At 47.6% G+C, this 20,113-nt stretch overlaps 1 protein-coding gene across 3 annotated transcripts in view; it reads left to right on the top strand.

The window, feature by feature from the left end:
• The window catches only part of Asap2 (ArfGAP with SH3 domain, ankyrin repeat and PH domain 2), a 168,475-nt gene that overhangs the window by 93,032 nt on the left and 55,330 nt on the right, over positions 1-20,113 (top strand). For 2 of the 3 annotated variants that reach the window (XM_052186046.1, XM_052186047.1), the window contains exons 4-9: positions 3,486-3,560; positions 4,876-4,925; positions 7,996-8,125; positions 10,733-10,818; positions 16,383-16,458; positions 16,790-16,876. In XM_052186046.1, the coding sequence (XP_052042006.1) occupies positions 3,486-3,560; positions 4,876-4,925; positions 7,996-8,125; positions 10,733-10,818; positions 16,383-16,458; positions 16,790-16,876 (504 nt within the window). Of the gene's footprint in view, positions 1-3,485; positions 3,561-4,875; positions 4,926-7,995; positions 8,126-10,732; positions 10,819-16,382; positions 16,459-16,789; positions 16,877-17,555; positions 18,124-20,113 lie in introns of those variants that run through there. The other variant, XM_052186048.1, reaches the window with a different exon arrangement.

Genomic DNA, 20,113 nt, shown 5'->3' with positions numbered 1-20,113 from the left:
CTCTCAGGTGAGGTTGCTCTCAGGTGAGATTGCTCTCAGGTGTGATTGCTCTCAGGTGTGATTGCTCTCAGGTGAGATTGCTCTCAGATGTGATTGCTCTCAGATGTGATTGCTCTCAGGTGTGATTGCGCTCAGGTGAAATTGCTCTCGGGTGTGATTGCTCTCGGGTGTGATTGCTCTCGGGTATGATTGCTCTCGGGTGTGATTGCTCTCAGGTGTGATTGCTCTCAGGTGTGATTGCTCTCAGGTGTGATTGCTCTCAGGGATTACTCATAGACAGTGATTTGTTACTGTCAGCCACAGACCTCACTTTCAGCAGAGCTTTACAGTAAAAAGATCTGTTAAGCTTAATCCTCACAAGTCACAACTGATTACAGTGCCTCGGACTGATGCCAGGCCCATGACAAATGTTGACTTATTTAATACTAAAGCAACAGTGTCTCAGTTAGGGTTTCTATTGCTATGAAGAGACATGATGAGCACAGCAAATCTTATCTTGGAAAACATTTAATTGGGACTGGCTTACAGTTGCAGAGATTTAGTCCATTATCATCATGGTAGGAAACATGGTGGCAGACATGGTGCTGGAGAAGGAGCTGGCAGTTCTATATCTTGATTCCCCAGCAGCAGAAGGAGACTGTGAGCCCCACTGTGTGTAGATTGATCATAGGAGACCTCAAAACTTAGCCCCACAGTGAAAAAAACCTTTTTTTTTAAATTTATTTATTTTATGCATATGAGTACACCACCATTGCTCTCTTCAGACACCCCAGAAGAGGGAACAGACCCCATTACAGATGGTTGTGAGCCACATGTGGTTGTTGGGAATTGAACTCAGGACCTCTGGAAGAGCAGTCGGTGCTCTTAACCGCTGAGCCATCTCTCCAGCTCAAGGCCACACCTTCTAATAGTGCCACTCCCTGTGGCCAAGCACTCATGCACATGAGTCTGTGGGAGCCATTCCTATTCAAACCACCACAAACAGTTATTCAAAAAATTGTTTTGGACGTGACAGCCGTTAATGAAGCACGGTTTGGCAGAGCGGTTTTTGATGCCAACATCACTGCACACTTTTGCAGTATTGCTCAGGTGAGTTCCTATCCCACTCAGAAACTGCATGTGCCGAGGGCCCAGGAGATGGCTCAGCAGGTAGAGATGCCTCCTGGCAGCCTGAGAACCCCCAGGACCTACAGAGTAGAAGGAGAGAACCACTCCCATATGTTATCCTCTAAACTTCACACACTCGTGGTGACATCCATGTGCCCATACATGCAGTAACTAAGATGTTGTATGCTGACATTTCTATCTGGCAACCACATTTCACATTTATCTTTTGCTTTTGAGGTGGTGGTGGTGGTGGGGGTCTCACTGTCTAGCTGTCTTGGAACTCACAGAGATCCACCTGTCTCTGCCTCCCTAGGACAGGGATTAAAGGCATGTTGTGGCAGCAGGAACTGGCTTTACAGACAGGAACCAGCTTTATGGTTGCAGGTCACCTCTGAATTCAGGGATGATGATGACATCACCCTAGGCAACCAGAAAGGACCCATGCGTCTGTTGCCATAGCAACCACCATCCATTGGCCTGCCCACCCTCACCTGCACCAAGGGTCTGTGCGGTTACATCACAGCCCAAATAAAAAGCAGAGCTCCCCTGACCTTCTCTCTCTTTCTCCTTCTTCTTTGTCACTCCTGTTTGTCCGTTCCCACCAATAAACCTCTCCCGTGGAACTGTGCTGGCCAGGTGTGATCTGTCCGGACGAGCTTTGATTCTAATGCAACACATGTACTACCAAGACAGTTATATCCCATATTGTCTTTTAAAATGGTACATATGTTTGATCTCCCCATTAACTACACTGAAAATTAAGTTCCCTTCACTGAGGTTGAACGTGAACATAGAGAAGTGCCACCATCCTTGTCCCTCTGTCTCTCGTCCATTCCTGGGATGTAGATCTGGGATCTGCTGCTATCGTCTGGCAGCACTTGTGCTGATGGCAGGGGTAGGCTGAGACCAGCGTGGGAGGCTGTGGGTCTCAGGCTTGTTTCCATGTGGGGAAGGCATTTGGGGATTCGGGCTTACATCCATGCTTCCAGGCTAGAACTTTGCTATTCCACTTCGCTCCTTGGAGTTGCCCTTGCAGCAGCCCTGCTGGCCTGTAGTGGACCCTGAATGTGTCAGACTCACTCCATAGTGAGAATTCGAGACAGCATCTCTGACTTCTTGCTGCAGTGGGGGACTGGCTCCCCAACTCCTGCCCTTCCTTTTCTTAGCTTTCTCCTTTTGCCAGCTAGAGATATATATGCACAGACATACACACCCAGACGCTCGTAACCATACACACGCTTTCATACATGCACCCCCTCCCTCTGCGCACTGACACACAATCTTCCTTTGCTCTCTACTGTCTACCCCTGCACACTTGTCTCCTCATTCGTCTCCCTCAGCACTCACGCACGCACATACGCACGCACGCACATGCCTTCTCAGTGACAGAAGCCGCTGATCTGCCTTCCTCTCATTCCCAGGATGGGAGCAAGCTTGCAGGTCTCCCCTGAGTGCCTGCAGTGTGGATCTACATTTCTCTTTGCCACGGGTGTGTGAAGGCCACTGGGGGGGAGGGGGTGCTAGGCTACATTCCAGCTTTGCTGGCCGCAGACATACCACTCAGGGAAGGCAGAATGCAGCCTAAGATGGGCACCTCAGCCCTTGTCTCTCTGGGTGAGGAACAACATAGGCTGAGGCAGAGGCTGTTGTTCCCAAACTCCTGGACACCCAGATGCCTCTGGGAACCTCAAATAGTTGGGAATGGAGGCCCTTAGGCTGGTGATGGGGGAGGGCATGCATGGGGGACGATGAGGGGACTGGGGGTGGTCTGTCGGAGGGGCCTTCTGCAGGAAACCTAGGCAGCCCGGCTTAATAATGAAAGCTCCCCTCACTGGTTCTTGATGAGAGAGACACTTGTGGGGTGTCGTGGTCACATGCTCCAGGACAGGAACCTGGTCAGGAACAAAGGCAAACACCTGCCATTCTCAGTCATGAAAATTGCAGGGGTTCCTTAATCTGCCCCCTTCCCAGTTTTTGTCTGGTGACACGGTTCCACTTGCCCCACACCACAGTAGAGGTAATCCTGCCCTTTTGTTCTGGGCTTTTGACTGACTGATTCTGATTATTGATTATGGTTTGATGGTTATTGATTAATGGTTCTCAGACAGGTTTAGGTTTTACTCATTGAAATAACTTTTCACAACTGAACGACGGAACGTTCTTATTATGGAAGCACAAGCACATAGATCCGGGTCTTTCGTTAGCTGTGTGCTAACTTCTGAAACAAATGTGCTTGGGTGGGTAAGGCCACCACACCGTGCTGGCTAGGTTTTCTGTGACAGTGAATGATTATCAGTGTCCCTTCCCACATCCTTGTTATCTTTGCTTTGGATTGGAAAGGAAGTTGAATATCTTTTCTGTTTTTCTCCTTTTTTCAGATTCAGAATATGAACAACATCATCTCGTTCCCTTTGGACAGTTTGCTGAAAGGAGATCTGAAAGGAGTGAAAGGGGTAGGAGGAGCCCAGACCTGGTGCTCTGATGTCACAGGCGTCACAGTGCTGTAGGCCATCACCCCACCCACCCATGAGGCCACAGCGGGGATGGCATCTGCTTTGTTTCCTCTTAAGTGACATTTTGATGCCACCTTCCATGGGAACTGGGGGTGCCCCTCGGCCATTGGATTGTTCTGTTGCTGGTGCTGCAGGCTTGGTAAAGGGAGACCACAGAGGCGGGGAAACAAGCCGGTTCCCTCAGTGTGGCAGGAGCAGGGTCAGACAGTGGGATCTGGTTTCCTAGATGGTGTGTTGTTGATTCACTTTGAAGAAAAGATCCTAGTGAGAACAGAAAGTCTCCTAAGCATGAGCTAACTATGTGTCTGTTCTTCAGAGGATGATGGCTGTTTGGCCAGGCCTGGACATTTATACCACTGAGGCGTTGTACTTAGTGAAAGCTGGGATTTTATTAGTCCTTGAGGCCAGAGGGGTGTTTGGCTGGGTCCTTGAGAGAGCCAGGCCTTTACATGCCTGTGATTTTGTCTTTGTTTGGTATATTGGGAAACCTGTCTGGCCCATCTTGGGGACCTCTGCCTGGACCTCCTGCTGTGTCCCTTGCAGAATATGCAAGGAGGGAGCCATTTGGACCACAAGAGGCATTGCTTGTTTTCCCTGTGGAGACCCAGAAATCAGGCCATCTGAGCTACCTGCAGAAAAACAAAAGCAAAACCCACCAGGTCTGAGGTTGCCTTCCACAGAGGAAAGACAGATCCCGTAGCGGAAACCTGGGTCCACACCATGCACCAGGCTGTCACAAGCAGGAGGGCAGCTTCACAAAAAAACCCTTCTGCGGCTGGTGGGGATGCCAAGACTAAACCCAGAAAAGGATCTCAATGAAGAGAGCAGACCTGCGTAGCAATCTTTTGATAGACTTGAAAGCCTCAGTGTTTTTGTTGTTTTCTTTTTTAATAGCCAAGCCTTATTAAAGATCATGAATCTTCAGTTCCAAACAGAAAAGTGCAGAAGGGAAGTCCAGGGAAACGGGAGAGCGGGATGGGGTTGGAAGTAGGAATGAGTGATGCGCATGTCGCACGGGCTGCTTTTGTGTGCATGTTGTGTGTTTAAAATAACATGTGCTTAAAAGGGAGAAGCAGGCTGCCCGGCCACCCCACCCACAGCGTATCAAAGGCACTTGGTTCTTATTATTTTTATAGGATCCCACATATGATTTCTTTCAGGCTAGTCCTGTGCAGAACCAGTCTAGGGATAAGGGATGTTTGTCTTGCACAGAAGTTAATGATTAATTAACTTACTCGCTGCCCTCTGTTTATAGGATCTGAAAAAGCCCTTTGATAAAGCTTGGAAGGACTATGAAACAAAAATGTGAGTGCTATTTATTTATTTATTTATTTATTTATTTATAGTATATGTAGGTAATTGAAGAGTTCAGTCTTAAATCAGGTTTTTGTGGCTTGAAGGGACTTACCGAGTCAGCCTAATCCAGGTAGGAATTGACCTAAAGCGCATTGCCCTGGCACACGATGGCAGGTGCGTTTCTATCTGTTGTCTGCATCCACAAATGGCGGCTTCTTCTAGCAAGCTCTGTGGTGTCATGGTAGTTATAGAACAGTATTTCATGCTATGTCTTCCTGGTGATTCATTAAACAAACCCCAGGAGCTGAGGAGGGGGCTCGGTGGATAAGCCACGGGCCATGTAAGAGTGAAGACCTGCCTTTGAATCTCCAGAGCCCAGGTGAGAAGCCAGATGCAGTAATGCACTTCTGTAATCGCAGTGTTCCTGGGCTGAAGTGGGAGGTGGACACAGGAGAATTCCTGCAAGTTTGTGGCAAGATGTGTAGCCCATCGTTACTTGTGGCAAATGAGAGACTTTGTCTTAGACAAGGCAAAAAACTGACACCTGAGGTTGTCCTGACGTCCACATGCCTGCCAGGATACACACACCCCCTTGGTTACACATGCACAGGCCCACCCACACACACTACGTTGTGTTGTTTGCTTGTTTGTTTTGGTTTGTGTTTTAAGTGCACTCTTAGCTCTGGGTTCCCGTTTGTCTGAAATACCAGCTCTCTTGTTTTTAGGACTTCACGCCCCTCGTGTTCCAGTTTTACCTGGTTTCTTTGTTGCGAGGGAGGGATGCAGTGGTTGGGGCTCTGTGACTCCCCAGACCCGGATAGCTATAGGCAGTTAGAGCCTTTCTTGTCAGTTTCTCAGGCCAAAGGCAGGAAGAATCCACCAGCTAGAAAAAGCTGGAGGGGGGGCGGGCACTAAAGGCTTGCAATTATTTAAATGCTGGAGAAATCGACAGTTCTTTTAAATGCCTTATGCTTGCTTTGTAATCTCTCTGGGACTGGAGGCGTTCCTGAGTGGAAAGGAATTTTCATGCGAGACCATCTGGTGCAATGAGGAGGGTTAGGAAGGGAAAAAAATCACTTCCGCTGTGGCTCTAAGTATTTTAACTGGGCTGTTTTGTTTTTAAACTGCCCTGGGGTTTTCTTCCGTTAAGTATCACGAAGCTCAAATCCAGTGCCACCTCTTGTCACTCATCCCACCTGTGGAAATGGCACGCTCTGTCTGGAAATTGCCTGGATTTCAGGTCTGCAGTTTCACTGGTGACATCCACTCAAATGCTCAGCAAGGGTGACATGAAACTGGGGGACCTGGAAGCTCTGTTCAACCCAAGGAGACTCCCAACCATTGGCTCTGCCCACTTAGACTCTTTTTTTTTTTAAATATTTATTTTTTATTTTTTATTTTATTTAATACTTTATTTTTAAATATTTATTTTTTAAATATTTAAATATTTATTCTTTAAATATTTTTAAATATTTATTTTATAAATGTTTAAATATTTATTTATCTTATTTATATGAGTATACTGTAGCTGTCTTCAGATACACCAGATGAGGGCATTGGATCCCATTAGAGATGATTGTGAGTCACCATGTGGGTGCTGGAATTTGAACTCAGGACCTCTGGAAGAGCAGTCAGTGCTATTAACCACTGAGCCATCTCTCCAGGTCCTCCTCCTTCCCCCGCTTAGCCTTTAACTGTGATAGGTTCTGTAATGTCAGCAGGGATGGGCCTTGCTAAGGGCTGCCACTTATGTACCCAGCAAGATGGGTCAGGAGTGGTATTCACTAGCTTCCATCCAGCTGTATCTGTGCCTGTTTCCTTCCCCCGAGAGCTTTCGTAGAGAGCATGGTGGGAGAGAGGCTTCTGGCTGTGAAGAGATAGACTGGGGAGAGACGGTGTCTAAGGTAAAGCTTTGTCTGCACAGCATAGGACAGAATCACCTACAGATTCTGTAGATGGAAGGGGCAGAGCCTTTTAAACTCAAAGCAATGGAGGATACATTAAAAGCTTTTTTTTTTTAAACCCATGAACATAAGTGGTTCCTCTATCTCATGAGGCCCTGCCACGTGTAATGACTAGGTTTAAGATGTCTTCAGGATTCTCGACAGCAGCTCTGTACTGAATATTTAGATACATGGCCGGTGACTGTAGAATTGTATAGGGAGTCCAGAGGCTGCAGTACCCTGTGGTCCCAGCTCCACTGAAATGCCTGAATTCTCTGAACAGTGTCTCTGCCAAATGGTTTCTTAGTCCCTCACATTCTTTTCTCCTTCAGCTGGATGGGTTTACCCTGTGTGCCCAGACAAAGGACAAAGGACTGACATTCCTGCCCCTTCCACATATGTACATAGACAGACAGACAGACAGACACACTTGCACATGCTCTACCTCCCATGATGGGGAACCCTCAAGTAGCCTATTTAATCATCAAACAACTTTTAAAGAAAATGCCAGCTATGTCTCCGTGTGCCACCCAAGGCTTGGCAGGAGCCTCTCTGGGCCTTAGATCCAGAGCTTTCTATGGCCCATGTGACTCTGTGACTCCCTTCCTCTTGGGGGTGGGTTTGGTGTGTGTGTGGTGCTGGTCAGTTTATACCCAAACTATACATGTGACATTTAGATAACATAGCTCAGCATGAAGTCACCATGAAAAGGGCCTGAAGGACAGATGAACAGCATGATACTGTCGAGAGAAGTACTATGGAAGCCGGAGTAGCTGTGACTTTACTAAATGGGACAGGTAGAGTGCTAGTGGAGGTCTCAGAGAGAGGCTGGTGATCCAGGGCAAAGTGTATGTGTGTGTGTGTGTGTGTGTCTGTCTGTCTGTCTGTCTGTCTTCCACCAGACACGGATCAGACCTAACATGTTCTAGGCAGGATCTCCTCAGTAGGTAGCAGGAAGGCCAAGTGCGACGTGTTTTTAAGAGACACCAGGTGGTTTGCTTTCTGCCAGAGTTAAGAGGTTGCCTGCTCAAAGGAGTGTGGCGAGTGTTTGTCTCTGCAGGGGACTCTGAGGCTGTCCAGTGGGGAGTGCTGTGACGAAAGGCCTCCTGATCAATCCCTGCCTTGTCTTCACACAGAACCAAAATAGAAAAGGAGAAAAAGGAACACGCCAAGCTCCACGGGATGATTCGAACTGAGATAAGCGGGGCTGAGATTGCGGAGGAGATGGAGAAGGAAAGACGGTTCTTCCAGCTGCAGATGTGTGAGGTGAGACGCTGTGAGAGGGAAGCCACTCGGTGTAGGCCCAGCTACATGTGCACACCTCCTCTCCGAGATCTGTGGCTCTGGTGACAGCACCGGCTCGGGTACTGGGCTGCATTTCTGTGCTAAAGCTTTGCTTGGTTAGAGGGACGTTAGACTACTTACTGGTGCGTGATGTAGGTCGGTCTAACACCAGCTTTTACTAAAGGGGGGGATGGGACTCGGAAGTGAAGAACACTTGCTGCTTAGCCCTTTGGACCTGAGTGTGGATCCCTGCATCTAAGTCAGGCTGCCCACACCACCTGTAATTCTAGCTCCAAGGGATCTGACGCCCTCTCCTGGCCTCCAGATAGACCTGCGTATACGAGTGTGTGTGCTTGTGCGTGCGTGCGTGTGCACCTAACACACAGACAGATGAGAATCGTTTTTTTCTGTTTGTTTTAAGTAGAAGAGAGGACTTGAAGAATGTCGTCCCTGGCCTCCCATACATTCTCACAGGAGTTGGCTGGAGTACTTCTTTTTTTTTTTTTTAATTTTTTTTTCTTTCTTCATTCTTTTTAGGACTCAGTTTAACTATATTCTTTTTAATTTTTATTTACTTATTTATTTATTATTTTTATTTATTTACATTTCAAGTATTATCCCTTACCTGGGTCCCCCCCATCAGAACCTCTCTATCCCACCCCTACTTCCCCTGCTTCTATAAAGGTGTTCCTCCACCCACCCACCCACTCCTGCCTCCCTACCCTGGATTCTTCTACACTGGGGCATCTATTGAACCTTCATAGAGTCAAGGACCTCTCCCCCCACTGGTGCCTGACAAGGCCATCCTCTGCTACACATGCAGCCAGAGCCATGTGTACTTTTTGGTTGGTGGCTCAGTCCGTGGGAGCTCTGGAGATTCTGGTTGGTTGGTATTGTTGTTCTTCCTATGGGGGTTCAAGCCCCAGAATACTTTCTTCTTTGATGCTTATAAGACTTCTTAGTGCACCTGTGGAGTTGGTGAGAGGGAGGAGTGAAGATTCAGCCAGAAAATATTCATGCAACCCCCGGCACTGGGCATCCGTGGTATCCAGTCCCCAGACATCACCTGCTTTCCCTCAGGTTCTTGCTTCCCGTGGCCTGTGTCTTAGAGAAGGACAGAAGGGGAGCTGGCCCCCCAGCTTACAGACCACTGAACACGAGGCCTTTGTGTTTTACGCCTCACTGTGAATGAGAATGTCCCCGTCTCTCCCCGTCAGTATGATCCCAGCCTAGAGCCACTTGTTATACCCTCTTAAACTGGGCACTATTTTAAAAAAGCCACGGTAAACCCTCCTTCCTATTCATCTCTGTATGCTTTTCTGATTGTCTCTTACAATGAGTTCCGGTAAGTAGAATTTCCGGGTCAAAGAGTGTGCACATTTTAAGTCTTGATTCATTGCCAAGCATTTTATTTAATGATTGTATCATTTTGGCCCTTGGCCAGACATCCAGTTAACAGCCAATGACTATCACAAAGGAAGGAGGAGAGAACACACAGGCAGTCCTTACAAAGAGGAGATGGTTTCAGAATGGCTTCCTGTCCCCTCCCTGGCTTGCACAGCTGGCCTAGGAGAGTTCCTGGACTTGAGCTAATCCTGAGAGACGGCTGGGAACTCATGGGGCCCAGCTCAGGTTAGTAGGTTTTCCTAGGCCATCCTGTCTTCAAGATGAGGTGTGCTCAGAATTCTTATACCACAGCCTCACAGTGAGGGCAAAGGGGGCTTATAGAGCCCTTGTTCTGTTTGCACTTAGGAAGGGACAGGTGCATTTCATAATGCCTATTAAGTGGCTCTTAGTGGATTCTTCAGGTTAGAAGTGGCTTTGATACATTTAATTTAAAATTCACCTTTTCAGCACTCATATTTAGGGGAAGTGCACTGGATCAGCAACACGGTAATGAAGTCTCTGCTACTGGTTGTAGCAGTATTGAAGACAGCGACCTGACAAAGAAAGCTGGGTGAAGGTGATGCATGCCATTGATCTCAGGACAGCCAGGACCACATAGAAAGACAGTGTCTCAAAGGGAACCAAAAGGCCCTGGGAAAACGAGCGTGTGTGGGAAGAGCTGAGATAGTTAGAAGGGCCCTGTTGTTGCAGTCTTCCTCCTTTCATGCAACCAGGGAAAGCTTATCCTGGCTGGAAGTGGTAGAATACCTAGTTAGGAGATATGGTTCTTAAATATTGAATTACCTGGCTATCATAACCTTGTATGCAGAAGGTGCCCAGCATCTGTCTATCACGAGCCCCGCCCAGTCTCCAAGCTGTTAAGGAAGTCAAAAGAGTCAGTCTGGAAGCAGGTGCATGGCTCAGCTGGTAGCATGGTCTGCACGAAGTGCACATGAATCCCTGGGGCCAGTCTCCAGCCCTGCAGACAAGACAGATGTGGAACTGCACTCCTGTAATCCCAGCACTGGGGAGGCAGACGTGAGAGGACGAGAAAGTCAAGGCCCTCCTTGACTGTATGACGAATGAGTTCAAGGCTAGCCTAGGCTACTAGAGTTCCTGGTTCAAAAGACATCCTTGGTGTCTTCCAAAGCTCAGGTTAAGCTCCTGACTGCTCTTCTGTCAATGTCCTTTCCTTCTCCACAGTACCTGCTGAAGGTCAATGAAATCAAGGTGAAAAAGGGAGTGGATTTGCTTCAGAATCTGATCAAGTACTTCCACGCCCAGTGCAAGTAAGTCTCCTTTCTCTATGGCGTCTTTTCCAGTGCTGCTCCATGTACGGCAGCTTCCGATGGATAGTATTGCTCTGAGGGAATAAACATTCACTTGGAAATGACCGTGGCACGGCTGAGGATATAGCTCTTGGCTTAGCATGTGTGGGGACCCAGGCGCAATCCCAGGATTGCAAAGAAAACAGAAGGAAAGAAAGAAATTACTACGGGCTGGGGCTGGTGGCATAGCTGTGTTTGTAGAGTGTTTGCCTAGCATGTGGAGTGGGGGTAGTGGATATGCTAGGGGCACGGTGGTGTCTTGGGTTTAATTCCCACACTATATAAACCAACGTGGTGGCAGACACCCATAGACCAGGTGCTCTTAGGGGGTAGAGGCAGAAGTGGCAGAAGTTTAAGATCATCTTTGGCTATATAGAGACCAGCCTGGGCTACACGAGACCCTCTCAATGAATGAATGAATGAATGAATGAATGACCGTAGAAGGAAAGAGCTCAGGATACAACACAGATTAACCTTGACCTTGTAGAGGGGTGAATGCCAGAGACATAAGACCACATTGCATGGCTGTGCATTTGCCAAGTCAGGGGTGAAAGCACATTTCTAGACAGAAAGCAGCTTAGCAGTTACCATAGAAAAGGAAGAGATGGGATCTGACTGCTCACGGGTGCGCACTTGCCTTTGGAGGGGACAGAAACGTTCTGGGATCGTGCTGGTTGCTCAGCCCTGGCAGTATCTGAAACCCACCGCCATGCACACTTTGAAAGGACCATCTTATGGCTTGAGACTCTGTCTCAATAAAAAAAAATAAAAGCATATATACAATGGTTAAAAATTGACATAATTGTCATCTATATTTTTTTCTTGCTGACCTGCTTGATCTGACACACGATCGCAGAGGTTTTTGTTTTTGAAAGAGTAGGGAGATGGTATTAACTTGATTTATATTATTGAGACTGTACTTCCATAAACTGCTGGATCTAGAAAGTCAGTAGGAAAGAAAGCAGTCCTTCATGCTCTAGATGCGTAGCTGCGCTCTCTGTCTGCCCCCACGTGCTTCTGTTTCCGCCCCTGGCCCTGAGCACTGGTGTTTAAGTCCACACCCAAGGCTCCTTTCCTCACTAGCCCAGCAGTCTTTGAAGGAATTCATGCTTTGTCAGGCTTTATGCAAGGTGCTGAGTTAAAGGGATGTGGCTGGGCAGATGAACTTAGGAATTGAATGCTTGCCAAAGTGTTCCAAAGGCTGGAGAGAGGCTCAGCTGCTAAGAATGCAGCTGCTCTTCAGAGGCCTCAGGTTGGATTCCTAATGCCTACCTAACAATTCACAACCATCTATAACTCCAGGTTTGGGGGAATCCAGCTCTTCTGACCTCCGAGGACTCCTGCAGGCATGTGATACACACACACACACACACACACACTCAGGTACACACATGTACACATAAAGCTAAACAAATACATTTAAAAAAAAAAGAAAAAGAGTAGCCTCGGACAGTGGACTCTCATAGATGAAGATGGCTGAGATGAAGAGCACTGGCTGGACTGGTCACAGCTGGAGTGGAGAGTGTGACGTCGCAGGGTGCCACAGCAGTTTGTTTACCTCTCCCTGAATGGGCTTTGCCTGGGGCTGGTATCACTGCCCATACCTTTCTCCTTGCCTAGAATGTCAGCAGAAGTCCCCTGGTTTCTCCTGGCACTCAGTGCTGGCAGCTGCCCTGATGGGCTCTTGCCTCTGCCGCAGCCTCAGAGATGGCCCTTTGTTCATTCCCATGTCCAGGGGTGCTGCGTGGACCAGCCACGTATGTGCAGCAGGGCGTGTGTGCTCACCCCTGCGTGGCTCTGGTGGCCTTGGCTGTGGTGACATAGCCTCCCTGCAGTTATTATGATCAGGGCAAGCTTGTGCTGGGGAAGATTGGCCCAGAGTCTAGAGGACCTGGAATTTCTAGAATTTTTAAGGTGGTTTCCCTGGCAGACTCAAAGCAGTGACAGTTCAGCAGATCAGCGGCTGTCCTCCCCGTCACCCGGCTGCCGGGCTACGTAGGAAGTGGGTCGCTTCCTTGCTGAGTTTTTATTTTTAGGAAGAAGTTATTCTCAGATTTCCTTTTTCTTCTTTATTTTGCACAAACTATCAGTTGGGTAGCAACAGGCCACTTGTGGAAAGTGAATTACTTGGCCTTTTATGGCCACAAGCTCAATAACCTTCTAAAATATGAATCTTCCTGCTTCCTCTTTGGATGAGTGCTAGTGCATGGACATGTGTGGGGGCTGCTCATGTGGGCTAATTCATATCTGAGGAGATAAAGCCCCCAGGCCTCGCTCTCAGACCCTGTGAGCCTGAGGCCACATCTGTGTCCTGCATGTTGTAAAGTTCTTCACACCCCCTCCTCAGGTATCTGGGTCCCTTGCCTTGCAGCTTCTTCACCAGAACGGTCTTCTCTGAGTGAGCAGCCTCTGTGTGGTAGCCGGCTCCTTAGGACAACCTGCGTGTACTTTACTTAAATTTTGCTTCTTAAATCCACTTTTGCTTGTCATATTTTATAGCGGCTTTTTGAAGTATTCTGAAGAATGCATCATGGATTTTTATTTCGTGTAAAGATAGCACTTGTATCCCTGGAGCAGCTGAAGGGGTAGGATGCTGTTTTGTAATAGAATCTAGAAGTAGGGCAGCCTTTGAAACAGTAACTAAAACACAGCGGTCACTCTCAGAGGTGGAAGAGTGTGCCTTGCGCTTTGAGTACACACTGCCGAGAGCCATCAGGGCCAGCTGTACGTGATGGACCTGAGATATTGCGTTGATGAGGCTTGGGAACTGGAGGGCTTTACATTCATGCCAGGAAAGGGCGTGTGCTACAGGCAGATCCTCAGCAGATGAGGTACCCGTCTGGTGTAATGGTAGTGTGATCGTGAAAGACTTGGTATACAGGAGAGGACCAAAGATTACATCTAAATAGTTCTATTTCCAGGGCTTGAAAGTCTGGTTGGACCAGCTAGAAAGTGTCTAATAGGCCAGAGAACAAAGTCCGACTCGATAGCACTGATGATAAAAGCTCTTTGGCTGGAGGAAAATGCTTGACTAGGAAGAATGCTAATAGGCTTTGGGGGAAGATTCTCAGGGACACGTACCTATGAGTGTCCCTTTGACAGGTCACTGAAGCAGCCAGCCCTTGAGCCTCTGTACTCTGCTAGCCAGGCCTGGCATCCTCCTTAAGGAGTGCACTGACAGATGGGAGTTTTGAAAAGGGTGTGGGTGGGCATTACAGGTGGATTCGTGAGTATATCAAGGCTGGGACAAAGATGAGATGCACGGTTTTATCACTGCTCCGAGTGCACTCTCCAGGAAACGTGTGTGTGTGTGTGTGTGTGTGTGTGTGTGTGAGAGAGAGAGAGAGAGAGAGAGAGAGAGAGAGAGAGAGAGAGAGCCAGGTCCCTAAGCCCTGGGCCAAAGGCTTGCTTGCTCTCTGCCTGCCTCAGGGGCAGTTGCGAAGCTCCAGAGGTGCCTAGGGCTGTGCACCTGTCCCCACCCCGTGAAGCACCACTGCTTTCACGTGCTGTTGGGTTTTCTGCTTTTCCTATATTAGCATTCTCTGTCTCTTTCTCTCTAATGATCTAGCTACGTTACCAGAATTTAGAGGTGCTAAGAAAATCATTACATAAAGAAAAACTTTAAACCACAGGGATCACATGAGTTCACCATGGGAGCAAACCCAGTTTCTGGTTCCTATAACTCCACAGTTCTTCAAGATTTCTGTGTCAATTTAGGGGGCCCAGAGAGGCAGGGAACCTGGCATTTCTGCCCTTACTCTGGCCACAAACACCTGGACAAATCACATACCAACACAGGGACTGAATTGCTAATCCAGAAGCACAGTCTGTTCAGAAAAGAAATACCAGATAAACCAAGAATGTATATCCATGTGCATGTCTAAGGAGTGAGGTAAGAACACTCTACCAGCCTTGCATCAGTGTGTCCATAGCTCACTCCATATGTGTGTATGCATATGTATGTATGTATGTATGTATGTATGTATGTGTACACATGTGTGTATGCTTGTATGTGTGTGCATGCGTGTGTATTTATGTTTATATATGCATGTGTATGTATATGTGCATATACATATGTGTATGCATGTGTGTATATACATGTGTGTGAAAATGTGTGTGCATGTGTGTATACATGTGTGTTTAAGCATGTGTGTAGATGTGTATGTGTGTGTGTCCCATACTAAGTTGAATTATAGGCTACAATGTTTTTTTCATGATCCTTTATTTTGTGGCACACAGTATGAAATAGGATCATTAGTGAATTTATAAGGAAGAAGGAAAAATCACCTATGTGAATATTTTATGTGAGACCCAGGCCATTTTCTTCTCAGCCCACATTGTTATCATTTATTTTTGAATTTGTGTGTGTGTGGGTATGTGATGCATGCATGTCATAGGGTGACCCTGGGGTCAGAAGATCACTCTGTGAGCCCATCCTCTCCTTCCATAGTCTTTCTTTTTCTGCTGCTATGTATGTTTCTGGCCAGTTCTGTCTTCACCTTCTCACCGTACGAGTGCGGGCGTTAGAATACACGCCGCATCTGGCTTCTGTGTGTGTTTCTCAGGAATGGTGGAGCTCTGGTTGTCAGGCGTATCGGACAGCTGCATTTCCCCAAGCCCAGAAGGGTGTCGTACTTGCTTTTCCTGTGATAAAATAGCCTATTAAATCATGTTAAGGAAGAGAGGGGAAGGGAAGGGGCTCACAGTGTGTGTCAATGTAGTCTAGCGAAGGAAGGTTACGGTAACAGGGCGGGTAGCTGGTCACAACGTATCAGAAAGCCGAGAAAGGAGTGCCAGCCTTTGGCTTCGTGCCTCCTTTTTATTCAGTCTGGGACCCCAGCTCACGGGATGGTGTCCCCAATATTCACATTGGTTTTTCTTGCTTCCTCTCTGGAAATGCCCTCGCACACAGACCCAGATGTGAGTCTCTTAGGTCCTAAATCCAGTCAGGTTGACATAAGATTGAGCAGTATGCTTCAGGGCTGTGCTGAAGACCAGCCACTTAACATTTCCTGAGTCCTTTGTCTTAAGTGACCTGACAGCCATCAGTCCCTATCTTTAGGAGATTCCTTTTGCTTTCTAGCCTTTAAAACCCACCATGCTTTTCCTCTCTGCAAATGGATCCGGGTCATTCGTGTGTGTCAAAGTTGTCTGGTTTCTCTCTTGTACTCTCTCTTTTCTGTTTTCTGTTGGGGGAATTCTCTAGCTCACTCTTGTCTGTGCCCCATGGCTTTTTGGCCTCAAAGCTCTTGCTGCCACTATCAGGAGAGTCTAGTTTCTGCTTACTAACTAGAAAATCAGGTCTCTTCTTATGTGGGTCAAAAAAAAAAAGTCACAAATGCTCAGGCTTATAATTCGTTTTCTGTTCATTTACAACTTTGCCATTTTATTCTGGTTTTGCTGGATGGTTTCTGTTCCTCCAGGAATCACATCCCGTCTAGCCACCTTCCCTTGAACAGTCTTGCGTCTAACAGCCTCCTTCTTCTCCCTTGTGACATGCAGTCTCTGCTTTTTCTCTCCCCCAGTTTTTTCCAGGATGGATTGAAAGCAGTAGAAAGCCTCAAGCCTTCCATCGAGACGCTCTCCACGGACCTCCACACCGTGAGTGGGACCCCTGTGCTCTTTAGCCACCCGTGCAGCTGGTAGCACACTCAGGCCCTGTTCTTGTGCATGCACACTGTGATGCCCGGAAATGGCTGGTGCTTCTGGAGCAATGATGAGGGACGATATGAACAGGCCACCCTCGTGTGTGTGCGTGTGTGTGTGTGTGTGTGTGTGTGTGTGTGTGTGTGTGTGTGTGTGTCCTCGTGTGCGTGTGCGTGTGCGTGTGTGCGCGCGTGCGCGCGCATGCTTGTGTCTGACAACGCCACGATCTGCAACATCTAAGGTGCACCCCGATTTTACTTTTCTCTGCTTTACTTGCTTTTCAAAGATCAAACAGGCCCAGGATGAGGAGCGTCGGCAGCTGATACAACTCCGAGATATTTTGAAATCAGCATTGCAGGTGGAACAGAAAGAGGTGAGGGGATTTAAGATTGAAGGATCACAGTCCCCCACGCCTCTCCCAACCCCACCGGCACCAATGCCTTAGAGGTTTTGGGCTGAGGAATATGATACCTGTATCTACCAGGGGTTCACAGGATCATGTCTGTTGGCCCTAAAGTGTCTTTTGCTTTTTTAAGATTTATTTTTATGAGGATGGCTCTCTTAAGATAGTTACTTCTAGGAGGAGCAGCTACTGTGGGCCCGAGTGGCCAGGTGAGGCCTTCCTGCTCTGCCAGTTTCTGGTAGTTCCATTTGTCTCTTGTGTACCCTAAGTTCTATCCCGAGACTCTGTGGTTTCCCTGTTGTGCTGTGTGTGAACTCCCCCCCCCCCCGTGTGAACTTAACTTTGTGTGAATTCCCCTGTGTGAACTTTCTCTGGTCTATGGAGTAGGAACAGAACAGATTCCCTTAAAGCCCAAGAGTTATCTCTATCTGTGAAGAGTTAGTTTGGGTGTAGTGGCACTTGGAAGGCTGAGGCAGGAGGACCACCATGAGGTTGAGGCCAGCTGGTGTTGCATAGTGAATCCCAGGCCAGAGTGAACTACATAATGGTCTCTTGTATGAAAAGTAAAAGATGAGAAGAGAGCCGGTACGGTGGCTCAGAGGGCGAAAGCACTTGGTGCACAAACCTAATACCCGAGTTCTGCTCCCAGATGCTGCTGTGGAAGGAGAGACCAACTGCTGAAGACACCTGTCCTGGGGCGCTTGCACGCCACTCTCACAGACGCGTGCGCATGCGTGCTCCTGTACACACACACACACACACACACACACTAACAACAACGCTTTTTCAAGGAGAAGGAGAGTGAACTTTCCACATGGCTCCATGCGAGTGGCCAGCTGTCTGTGGCTCTTCTCCACTGTTCCTTTGGGATGGTGATATCTTTGTGTCCCCCACACATCATCAAGTGGTAACAATGTAGCTCTGGTATTATGATGGATAACCTTGTCTCTAGTCCATTGTTGAGGTTAGCCCTGAACTCACAGGCTCAAATGATCCTCCTGCCTCAACCTCTGAGTACTGTGATGTAATGAGAACTTAATGTAAATCCTCTTTCCTTTCAGTAAATTTAAGTCACTGCTTAACAAAACATAGTTCTTAGACTATAACTGAATCATGTTGTTTTTCTCCTAAATGCATTTACCTTTTGTGACCGAAGTCTAGGAGAGTAAGTACCGAGTATTTTCATGAATTCCTGAGTTTTGCATGTTTTGTTCATAGCTATTTCTTCATCCGTCTTAATGGCTGGTTCGTTTCAGCTTTTAATGTCTCCACTTTCACTGTAGTAGATTTCACTGTAGTAGATGGTAGAATTTGGATGTGTAAGACAGGGGTAATGGAAAATTTCCAAGTTTAGAAAATTCCCAAGTTCTACTTCCATGCTTTCCTGAGAGTGGAGCCGCTTAACACCCCCCCCCCCCAGCCCTCCCTGCAGGGCTGAATTCTGCGAGCCCTTCCAGTCCATCCTGAGCGGTTTCTCAGCAAGACTGTCTCTGAGCACCTTCTCCGCCATGCTGGTTTGCTAGAGATTGCTCACAGCATGGTGACCTCACCCTAGTCCAGAAAGTGCAATTCTTGGGATCTGAGACCACAGCCTCCCAGTAAGCAGAAGAGGCAGGCTGTGTGTCATTGAGGTGGCTACTCTCTAGAGCACTGGAGTGACCACGGGAGAACTTTTTTTTTTTGTCTGAGGAGGCTCTAACCCAGGAAGAAATGAGTAGTTTATGAGGCATGGCTGGGTTGGCAGCCACTGGAGCACAGAGACTATGATGGGTCAGGCTGTGCAGGATTTGAGGTCTGAGGAAACTGGCTTCACCAGAGAGCTGTTACTGACCGGGACTAATTCATTTCTTCAGTTATGGAGCCCCTAGATGCAATAGCGAATCATGTGCTTACCCTCAGTGTCTGAGGTATAATGGATAACTCCGCTGTTGTTTGTCTCCAGTCCTCCCTGCTAGCCTCTTCTCTCCCCTACAACTTGCTGCTCCTACTCTTTTTAAAATTATTTCTTTATTTCATATATGTGAGTGCACTGTTGTTGTCTTTGGACACACCAGAAGAGGGCATCAGATCCCATTACAGATGGTTGTGAGCCACCACGTGGTTGCTGGGAATTGAACTCAGGACCTCTGGAAGATCAATCAGTGCTCTTAACTGCCAAGCCACCTCTCCAGCCTTCTTGTTACAGGCCCAGGATTCTTGGGCTATTTGGCTCCCCAGTCATAGGTCCTACCTGCTTCGCTTTTCCTCTACTAGCCCCGCCTCCCTGCTCCAGTGTGAGTGTTACAGGTATACCACACCCAGCTCAAATGAGTCTTTGATGGGCTTAATTTTAGTTTCCCATAGAGTCGTGAGCAAGGCAGGATTTCTCCTTGCCCCTCTACTGTGTTTGTTCCTTACAGTGTAGGAAGCTAGGTTTGCCTAGATATTCTGAGACTTAAAGTACTGTCCTTTAGGGAGAGTGTGAGGCCCGATGCACCCTCCTGTGAGGAGTCTAAAGTCCGGCACCTAGATGGCACTCATGAGTCCGGTATCAGGTGTATAACAAGACTTGACAGTATTACATATAAGCAGCACTCCCCAGTACATCCAACAGTTCAGTGCTCTCTGCATCCAAATCCCAGATGGCCTTTTTTTGCAGAAATTGACAAGCTGACTCTGAAATTTGTATGGAAATGCAGAAGGATTCAGAATATGCAAAGCAATCATGAAAGCGAGGTTGGAGAACTCGCACGTCCTGACTTCAGAACTGGCCACAAAGCTCTAACGACTTGCAGGGCTGTGGTGTGTTGGAATGTGGATGTCTGTGAGAGGGGTGACACAGGATTGAGTTCAGTCAGAAACCATACGTGTATGGTCAGTAGACTCCACCAGTGTTGCCAGGACTGTGGGAAAAGAGTGGTCTTGAAACATCTGTGTCCGCATCAGGAATGGAGGGAATCTGAAACCCGACCTCACATCAGAACCTTAAATTAACTCAAAGAGAGCTGTAAAACCCTCAAAAGACTTATTTATAGCTATAACCTCCATGATCTTAAATTAGGTGGTGGTTTCTCGTATGTATATATCTATGACCCCCTAAAGTACAAATTACAAAAATATTCTAAACCGGGAAGTGTCCACGAGGCTTGCTGTAGCTTGAAGACAAAGCCTGTGCTGTGACTGCCAAACTGGCTCTTCTGCCCCCTGGCTCCCTGCATGTCTCTTCTT

This window comes from Apodemus sylvaticus, chromosome 6, assembly GCF_947179515.1.
Source record: "Apodemus sylvaticus chromosome 6, mApoSyl1.1, whole genome shotgun sequence".
Taxonomy (NCBI): Eukaryota; Metazoa; Chordata; class Mammalia; order Rodentia; family Muridae; genus Apodemus; species Apodemus sylvaticus.
This window is presented reverse-complemented; position numbering and strand designations above follow the sequence as displayed.